General features: G+C 37.9%; 1 protein-coding gene across 2 annotated transcripts; it reads right to left on the bottom strand.

The window, feature by feature from the left end:
• Positions 1–1234: 1234 nt before the first annotated feature.
• PJVK (pejvakin) lies at positions 1235–9078 on the bottom strand. Of its 2 annotated transcripts, XM_053597057.1 has the most exons (6): positions 8471–9078; positions 7013–7208; positions 6366–6507; positions 4026–4143; positions 1839–1937; positions 1235–1622 (listed from the first exon to the last, which is right to left on the bottom strand). In XM_053597057.1, exons 1-6 carry the CDS (start codon positions 8679–8681, stop codon positions 1330–1332), a joined length of 1059 nt encoding a protein of 352 aa, XP_053453032.1. In that variant the 5' UTR covers positions 8682–9078; the 3' UTR covers positions 1235–1329. The 2 variants fall into 2 exon arrangements, with proteins under 2 accessions (XP_053453032.1, XP_053453033.1); XM_053597058.1 differs by lacking the exon at positions 1839–1937.
• Positions 9079–9670: the final 592 nt, after the last annotated feature.

The raw sequence follows: 9670 nt of genomic DNA, 5'->3' as shown, positions 1-9670 counted from the left end.
CTGTGTTCCCAGCTACTTGGGAGGTTGAGGCAAGAGAATTGCTTAAGCCTGAGAGTTTGAGGTTGCTGTGAGCTGTGACACCACAGTCTCTACCAAAAAGGATATAGGGAGACTCAGTCTCAAAATTAAAAAATAAAAAAAGAAGACGGGCAGGCAAAGTGGCTCACACCTGTAATCCTAGTGATCTGGCAGGCCAAGGCAGGAGGATTGCTTTAGCTCAGGAGTTCAAGACCATCCTCTCTACTAAAAATAGCTGGGTGTTGTGATGGGTACCTATAGTCCCAGCTACTCAGGAGGCTGAGGCAAGCGGATTGCCATATGCCAGAGGTGGCGGGTTCAAACCCAGCCCCAGCCAAAAACCAAAAAAAAAAAAACATTGTGAAAGAAGAAACAAACATGGCCTATGTGCTTTCACTTTAAAATGATAGTAGTGAGTTTTATGAAGATAAAACTTGTAAGCCTATGTACCTCATAGAATGAGTGCACATTACTACTGTCTGTTACCCTGTTAGCTGTGTACACAGAATGCCATGCTGAGCTCAATGTGCTTTTAATTTGATACTGCAATTAAACATTTAGAATCACGTTAAATTATTAACACATTTTTCTCATTTTACCAGACCGAGGGCAATAGTTAAAACACTATAAAGTTGCCACTTGTGCACTCTCATCATCGTTAAGTGTTGAATTAAAAGTTGACCAAAAATAGATATTTAGAGAAACCTCTTTAATTATATAAAAAGTTATCTAAAACAATAGACTGAATCCCAAAAAAGATTCTGAAGTGACTGGCAAATTTATGAAAGAAATCTATATTCTGAATTTTATATTTAATCCTTTTGTAATATAGTCAATGTTAGAGTGGCACCCATAGCTCAGTGGGTAGGGCGCTGGCCCCATACACCCAGGCTAGTGGGTTCTAACCCGGCCCGGGCCTGCTAAAACCACAATGACAACTGCAATAACAAAAGAAATAGCCGGGTGTTGTGACGGGTCCCTATAGTCCCAGCCACTTAGGAGGCTGAAGCAAGAGAATCGCTTAAGTCCAAGAGTCTGAGGTTGCTGTGAGCTGTAACGCCACAGCACTCTACCCAGGGCGACAGCTTGACACTCTGTCTCAAAAAAAAAAAAACAACAATGTTAGTAATCTCTGTGATAATTTATGGAGTAGGCACTATTATCATCATCACCACTTTACAGGTGGGGAATATGGTAACCAGACAAGTTCTTTTTCTTCTCCTTTCTAATCAAAGCAAACCTAGGTAATTTAAAGAAGGTATAGGGCACACCTGCATTTAAAACACCAGCGAGATATATTAATTTTTCATTTTATTTCATTCTCTTGTGCCAAACATCAAAACAAGGAACTGCATGAAGTCTCACATACTTCTGTCCATCAACAGAACATTGAAAGCACCCGTACACGGTCTCCCTTTTAAAGTTTCCCATCCCACAGAGTATGCAAGGCCCTTTTGGAATGTTGTGATTAAGTAAGTTAACTCGGATATGCGTCCCTTCTTTGAGTGAAATATCAGTCATGCTGAGAGGTTTGTCATAGTAGTCAGAAAAAAGATCGTCTAAGTAAAGCTGTGAACGAGAAATGGCATCCATCACTCTTCTATCTGAAAAAATAAATGGGGAAGTGGTTAAAAGTCAAAATAAAAAATATATAACTCAACCCATTTATAAATATGTGAATCGTAACTATCAGTCACGAAATGATGAGGCTTTTTAAATTTAAATCTTTCTTAACACATGGGATTACTGAATAGATAACCTTGCGTATTAATCCAGGAAGAATAAAAAAAAAATTCAAAAGTACTCTTTAGTGGACATACTTCTTTCGAATAGAATATTTCTCAGTCTGTAGAACAGTGCAAATGTTGCCGTTTCTTCCCTTTCAAATCCTCCTTTTGACACTGAAGTGACACAAAGGTCTATAAAAGAATTTTTAGAAGATATTATAATTGAACAACTCATTTTATAGGGTATTTATAGGGTGACATTCTGGTAAAAACTGTTGAATATATTTTTTAAGTTAAATTTTATAATTTTTTTGAAAAGATTCACATGGTACAAAATTCAAAGAATACCAAAAGGGGATACAGTGAAAAATCTCTAACCCAACCTGAACCCAGCCACAGTCTTCTACCTCAAATGCAACCATGGTTAAACTCCTTGTGTATGCTTCCAGAAATACTCCACATCTTTTACAGGCATAAAGGAGTATGTATGTATTATACATGTATGCATGTGTATAAAATTCTTTAGGCCAAAATAGTCACATACTGTCTTTAAAACATCCCTTCGAAATTACTCCATGTCAGAACATATACTCATTCTTTTTTTTTTTTTTTTTTTTTTTTTTGAGACAGAGCCTCAAGCTATTGCTCTGGGTAGAGTGCTGTGATGTCACTGCTCACAGCAACCTCAAACTCCTGAGCTTAAGCAATTCTCTTGCTTCAGCCTCCCAAGTAGTTGGGACTACAGGCACCTGCCACAACACCCGGCTATGTTTTGGTTGTAGTTGTCATTGTTGTTTGGCAGGCCCAGGCTGGATACAAACCCACCAGCTCTGGTGTATATGGCTGGTACCTTAGCCACTTGAGCTATGGGCTCCATCCATATACTCATTCTTAATGGCTTCATAGTAGTCTTTTGTAAGTTTCTACCATGATTTGGCTACTATCCTTAAAGTTACTTCCAATCTTTTGCTATTAAGAATTGAACATCCGGGTGGCGCCTGTGGCTCAAGGAGTAGGGTGCCGGTCCCATATGCCAGAGGTGGCGGGTTCAAACCCAGCCCCGGCCAAAAATAAACCAAAAAAAAAAAAGAATTGAACATCCTTAGGCTAGGTGCCTGTGGCTCAAGTGGCTTAGGGCACCAGCCACATACACCTGAGTTGGTGGGTTCAAATCCAGCCCCGGCCTGCCAAACAGCAACGATGGCTGCAACCAAAAAATGGCTGGGCATTGTGGCGGGCGCCTGTGGTCCCAGTTGCTTGGGAGGTGGAGGCAGGAGAATCGCTTGAGCCCAGGGGTTGGAGGTTGCTGTGAGCTGTGATGCCACAGCACCCTACCCAGGACAACAGCTTGAGGTTCTGTCTCAAGAAAAAAAAACACACAAAGAATTGAACATCCTTGTATTCATATCATTTCATATACATGTAATTATATCTGTAGGATGTATAAGGCCAGTGCATAGGTACATTTTCAATTTTGATGGACATATAATTTTATCAGTCTATACTCCTCCCAGCAATCAACTTATACCTAAAGTGTTCCAAATAGAATTTATTTAGTATGTAGTTTTGTTTTGTTTCTGGTCTCCCTATTCCCTCCTCCCACAGAATTGCAGAAACAAAAACAGGTCTAAAAGTGTTCACAAATTACCACAGCTAGGGGGCCCCCTTGCTTGATCCTTTGGGCTATACCGGGACTTGTACCAGTCTGCCAACTAACCTTAAAGACCTGTAAAATGGAGAAATCTAAAGTGAGCTATATAATACCTCTAAACCAAGGTTTTACACAAGGAGGCAACTTTCAAGGAAGTACTTGTCTTTTTAAAGTTATTTTTTAAGGGTGGGATGAGGAAGCTGGGTCTGTGATAGGTAAAACTGAAGTAAGAAAAATTGTCATTGGGTGTCCCACCTTGGGTATCCTGACACTTCAGGTATCTTACTGTCCAGCTTCTCCTTTATTTACCACCATCAGAAGCTACCTGAAAAGGTTACTGATTATCTCTGAAAGTAAGCCCAGGAATACTTTGCCAGTGGATTACACAGAAGCCCTTATTCTATGATTGAAAGTGGCTTAGGAGTGTACAGCCTTCAGAAAAGAGGCATTGGATAAATAGGAAAGGGAGTCTTTTCCAGATACCTCACTCAAGTGTAAGATTGACAGTGTTGAGAGCATCCCTCTTCCATAGTTATCAGACAATTGGATAGAGAGAGTGAGAGTTCTCTATTAAATTCTCTTTAAAACTATAATCAATCATCTGTGTTTCATGCAGATCATTCACGTACCAAAGGAACCATCCAGGTAAATGAAGAGTTCAAAAACACTGAAAGCTATAGTTGTGTGTGCTGGGAAAACAATAGCTTTGTCCCTTCCCTTGGGATTCTGTTCATCCATAAAATGAAACTGTAGTAAATAAATAAAACATTATTAAGGAACATGACACATAAGGGTAGAGAAACAAAACATCTCCTACAATCGTAACAAAACAAAACTTCCCCAAGTAAAGGCTTATTCTGCTTGAGTTAAACTGTTCATAGCAGAGATCTAGTGGCTCCATGGTCTACATTAGGAAATTCCTTTCCAATTTTTTTTTTTTTTTTAGACAGTCTCATTATGTCACCCTTGGTAGACTGCTGTGGCATCACAGCTCATAGCAACCTCAAACTCTTGGACCTAGGCGATTCTCTTATCTCAGCCTTCCAAGTAGCTGGGACTACAGGTGCCCACCACAACACCCAGCTTTTTTTTTTTTTTTTTTTTTGCAGTTTTTGGCCGGGATTGGGTTTGAACCTACCACCTCTGGTATATGGGGCCAGTGCCATATTCCTTGAGCCATAGGCGCCACCCCCAGCTATTTTTTTGTTGTAGATGTCATTGTTGTTTGGCAGGCCCAGGCCGGGTTCGAACCTGCCAGCCTCACTATATGTGGCCAGCGCCCTAACCGCTGAACTATGGGTGCCAAGCCCCCTTTCCACTTTTTCACTTACTTTGGCATTGAAGCTAATGATTGATGCTGGCACAACAGTAATACTCTCTGCAAATATTAGAAAGCAACCTGTTTAAGTGCTAACTGGAGCTGTAATTTTCAGCCTTGCCCCTCTACTATTCCAGCATCCCCTGAGCTTTTAGGAGCTTTCCAAAGCAACCACCAACTTATTTTCCAAAGCTATCACCAACAATCAAGTATTTTTTTGTGATCCAAAAATGATCGAATATTAATCAGAATTTGGTGGGTAACAGAACATAGGTACTGAACAGAATTTTTATTTGTATAGATCTGAAAATTTTATCATTGAACCCTATCTTTCTAACAATTGATTTTAATCCAATCATTATTAGGTGTCCCTGAATGACAAGGATAAAAAACATCATAATTGAGAGGAAAACTAAACACAAATAATTTTCTAATATTTTGTAAAGTATTTAACTAGTATTGAATAAAGCACGTTTGGCCATTAATAATATTAACTTGGAAAAATCATTTTATTTATTTATTTATTTTTAATTAGAGGCAGAGACTCACCCTATTGTTCAGACTGGTCTTGAACTCCTAGCCTCATGCAATCTCCAGCCTCAGTCTCCCAAAGTACGGGGATTATAGGCATGAGACACTGCACCTGACCTAGAAAAATCATTTAATATAAAAATATAAATTCAACTTTTAAAAATTCAAAGTATAGCCTTGTGGCTCAAGCAGCTAAGGCGCCAGCCACAGACACCTAAGCTGGCGGGTTGGAATCCAGCCCAGGCCCGCTAAACAACAATGACAGCTGCAACCAAAAAATAGCCAGGCATTGCGGAGGGTGCCTGTAGTCCCAACCACTTGGGAGGCGAAGGCAGGAGAATTGTGTGAGCCCAGGAGTTGGAGGTTGCTGTGAACTGTGATGCTACAGCACTCTACCCAGGGTGACAGCTAGAGGCTCTGTCTTAAAAAAAAAAAAAAAAAAATTTTTTTTTCAAAGTATAAATTATACTTAACAATAAAATCAAAGAATTCAATCTAAGCACTCAATTTTATTCTTAAAATAATACTTAGACCAAGCACTATGGCTCATGCCCTTTAGGAAAGGGAGGCACTCTTAGGAGGCTGAGGCAGGAGGGCTGCTTATCCAAACCAGCCTGAACACAGCCTAGACCCTACCCATCTCTACAAAAAGTAGGAAAACTAGCTGGGCATTATGATACATGCCTCTGTTCTCAGCTACTCCAAAGGCTGAGCCCAGGACTTTGGAGTTGCATCGAGCTATAAAGATGCTAGCCAGGGTGAGACTGTCTCCAAAAAGAAAAAAAAGATCATTCTAATATTGGAGGGATGCCAGTAGACACATTATGTGGTTTCTATTTTGTTTGTTTTTTTGTTTTGATATTTATGCCCTTTATTTTCCTTTTTTTAATTTTTTCATTATCTCAGTAGGATTAGTGTTTTGTTTGCATTATATTACACCTGTTTAGAAATTAATTTTTCTTGGATTTTTTTTCATATTCTGAAACAAAGACATTACTTAACTGCAGATCTTTTACCTCAACATCAGACAAAATACACAAGTCTCATTAGAAACAAGAGTACTTTTTAAAAATTCCCTTGGCAACATTTTATTAAGAGAAACCTAATGAGTGTGGTTTACCCGCATTGCTTCTCCACGAATTCCGGCATGCACAGACAGTGAACACTGCCGAGTGGTTCGAATGCTTTCCATGACCACACACAAAACTGCCTTTCTGCTACTCCTTGACTGACGGATCAAACTGTGGTCAAAGTTAATTTTTCTAAAACAAAGAAGGTACATTCACGAGACTTTAACAACTAATTACATATAATCAAGTACATTTTTTGCTTTCATATATTATTCATTCGTAATTCACCTTGACTGAAAGTAAATCAAGGCAGGCCTAAACCAATCAGAAAATACACCCGAAGGAAATTCAATAATTTCTCCTTTCCTAAAACATGACTATACAGAATGTCTTGACTCTCTTGGTATATTTATTGTGGAAAAATTCCTGTATTATTTTAATCTAATAATTTAGATTGTTATGTGCAGAGCCAAGGTGATTTTGTGTAATAATCAAAAATTTTGTTTAAACCAAATGATTTTTGGATATCTATACTTATCTGAAATTTGGATATAATACAATTTAAATATTTCAAACATATCAAGCAATTTACACTAGTAAAATACAATCTCAATGTTTTAAGCATTCTTTGGAATGAAGTTCATGTAGTTTAAAATATTAATGGAAAACTGAAGTATATAAGCATTATTACACTGACCGTGTAGTGATTTCTTTGAGTAGTGTTGATACTTCCACTTCATGTTTGGTCACTACACCAAATGATGCTTTTACTGCAATGGAATCTGATCCAGCAACGTTAATCCCAACATCATTTACAATATGGTTGCCTCGCCTTCCATACAGTGAAACATCTGATTCATCTTCATAATTCAGTAATTGATAAGATGAAATACCTTTACAAGAAGGAACTTAGTGTTTTATAGATGGCTTGAATTCACCTTATGTAGATTATACATGGTAACATATTACTTTACAATTGACTCATTTACCCAAATGTTAGCAAACGGCAACATATCAAACCAAGGTTAAAAATAGCAATTCAAGGGCGGCGCCTGTGGCTCAGTCGGTAGGGCGCTGGCCCCATATACCGAGGGTGGTGGGTTCAAACCCGGCCCCAGCCAAACTGCAACCAAAAAATAGCCGGGCATTGTGGCGGGTGCCTGTAGTCCCAGCTACTCGGGAGGCTGAGGCAAGAGAATCACTTGAGCCCAGGAGTTGGAGGTTGCTGTGAGCTGTGTGAGGCCACGGCACTCTACCGAGGGCCATAAAGTGAGACTCTGTCTCTACAAAAAAAAAAAAAAAAAGTAGCAATTCAATTAATCATACAACAAAAGAAACAAATAAGGGCCAAGTGCGGTGGCTCATGCCTGTAATCCTAGGACTCTGGGAGGCTGAGGTAGGCAAATAGCTTGAGCTCAGGAGTTGGAGACTAGCCTGAGCAAGAGCCAGAATAAAAAATAAATTAAAATAGCCTGGCAAGGAAATGGGCACCTATAGTCCCAGCTACTTGGGAGGCTGAGATAAGAGGATTCCTTAAGTCCAAGAGTTGGAGGTGGCTGTGAGCTATGACGCCACAGACTCTGTATCAAAAAAAAAAAAAAGAAAGAAAGAAAGAAAAGAAACAGCCAGAATTCTTAAAATGAACTCATATTTTCTGTTCAGCCAACAAAACTACATAAGCATCAAGATCCATTATGTGGTTGAAAGAAAAACAAGTGTTTATAAGCAATAACTTGTCAAAATATCAATGTATTTCATGACTTAGACTTCACCAATACCTTTGTTCACCAATTATAATAACTGAATCTAAAAAACATAAATTACTTTCATCTTATTTGAGATTTTGAGGTAGAGTAAGCCACCCAAATAATATCCCATTTTATAAATAAATATATTATGTCATATTCTAAGTTGATTTGGTTACAAAGAATTTATAAAATAACTGATAGATTTCCAAATTATTTGACCAATAGCAGATTTCATACTATATAAACTTTAGAACATTGTTAATCTTAATCTTAAGAATGTTAATCTTAATATTACTATTATCACAATAAAAGTTGCTTCTAGTGACAATGGAATAGTATATATAACTTATGTTTAGATTACCAATAATACAGTTGAACAAGTAGGCACTGGCAAACATTTAACTTACCAGCTGAAATTTCTCTGTCTCCTAGTAGAATATCTTTCAGTGTAAAAGGTGTTGAGGTAAATTTATACCTAGGAAACAGAAAGCATCGCTTCTTTTTTACCACCAGGCTTAAAGGTTGATATCTGTCAGCTTCACTGAGGCTTGGAACAGGAACTAATCTCCCTCCATCTCCCACTTGCTTGACAAAGCTCTTCGTAGCAGCAGCAAACATATTAATAACAAAACGTCATCAACTGTAACCCCCAGATAAATCCATTTTTAAAGAAGAAAATCTGGCACAAAATTAAGCATTGCTTGATTTTAAATATAACTATACACCTTAAAAATACAAAGCATGTTTTCACCAAGTAGTTTACCAGTGCACAATTCACTGTCTACCCTCGTGTGCCCAGATAATGAATTATAGATCAACGGTGTAAAATGATATAGTAAAAGCAAGTCTAATTTGGACTGGCAGGATATAAACACTAAAATATACACAGAAAACTAATAATTTTAAAATATGATCAATGTCCTTAATGATGATAACTGTTGATAGTGCCACTGGCACTCAGCCAATTTTAAGGTAAGTATATAGTCCTAGGGAAAACAATGCAATTAAGGCACTAACATTAGTCCTAGCTATCAACTATAGTGGCCCTAGTCCAAAGGGAATTCCTTCACAGGTCCACCACTGGAATTCTGGTAACAGAAAACTGCAGTTTTGAATCCCCACAGTAATAGAGTTCATTGAGCATTTCAATCATTTTCCATCTTGTATGTTTACAAAACCAGGTGTTAAATGTAAATTTACATTTACATAGAGGGAAACAATTGTATACAAAACTTTGTAAAATACAAAATTGAAGTCATACTACATATAAATAATTACAAACTATTACCTAGTGGTTTCTTACTCTGAAGCTGGGAACACATAACATACTACATCTCTTTGAAATGGAATCCTGCTGCATTTTTTTTTTCGTCATTGCCCCAGTCACTCAACCTTTAACAAGAGATAGATAAGGCTTGGGCTTGTTTTTAAGTACTTTTGTGGCTAAAACTATTGTTTATAATATTATGTGGACGTTAATATGTTTTGAAATAGCGACTTCCAATAACAAAGCCACTGAACATAACACTGGTGGATAGTATTCTGTATACATATATTAGAGGCGCGGGAGGCAGCGCAAATAGGCTTAATTCAAGCCTCAAATTTAA

Source organism: Nycticebus coucang, chromosome 7 (genome assembly GCF_027406575.1).
Source record: "Nycticebus coucang isolate mNycCou1 chromosome 7, mNycCou1.pri, whole genome shotgun sequence".
NCBI classification, from domain to species: domain Eukaryota; kingdom Metazoa; phylum Chordata; class Mammalia; order Primates; family Lorisidae; genus Nycticebus; species Nycticebus coucang.
The sequence above is the reverse complement of the archived record's forward strand: the minus strand, read 5'-3'. Positions and strand labels throughout refer to the sequence as shown.

Bases quoted from the DNA above. Each gene is read 5' to 3' on its own strand.
- PJVK (XM_053597057.1), bottom strand. From the start codon at position 8,681: ATGTTTGCTGCTGCTACGAAGAGCTTTGTCAAGCAAGTGGGAGATGGA. The intron at 4,144-6,365 runs GTAAACCACACT...TATTTACTACAG, and splicing joins TTCGTGGAGAAGCAATGCGG to TTTCATTTTATGGATGAACA. The intron at 1,938-4,025 runs GTACGTGAATGA...ATTCTTTTATAG, and splicing joins TTACCTGGATGGTTCCTTTG to ACCTTTGTGTCACTTCAGTG.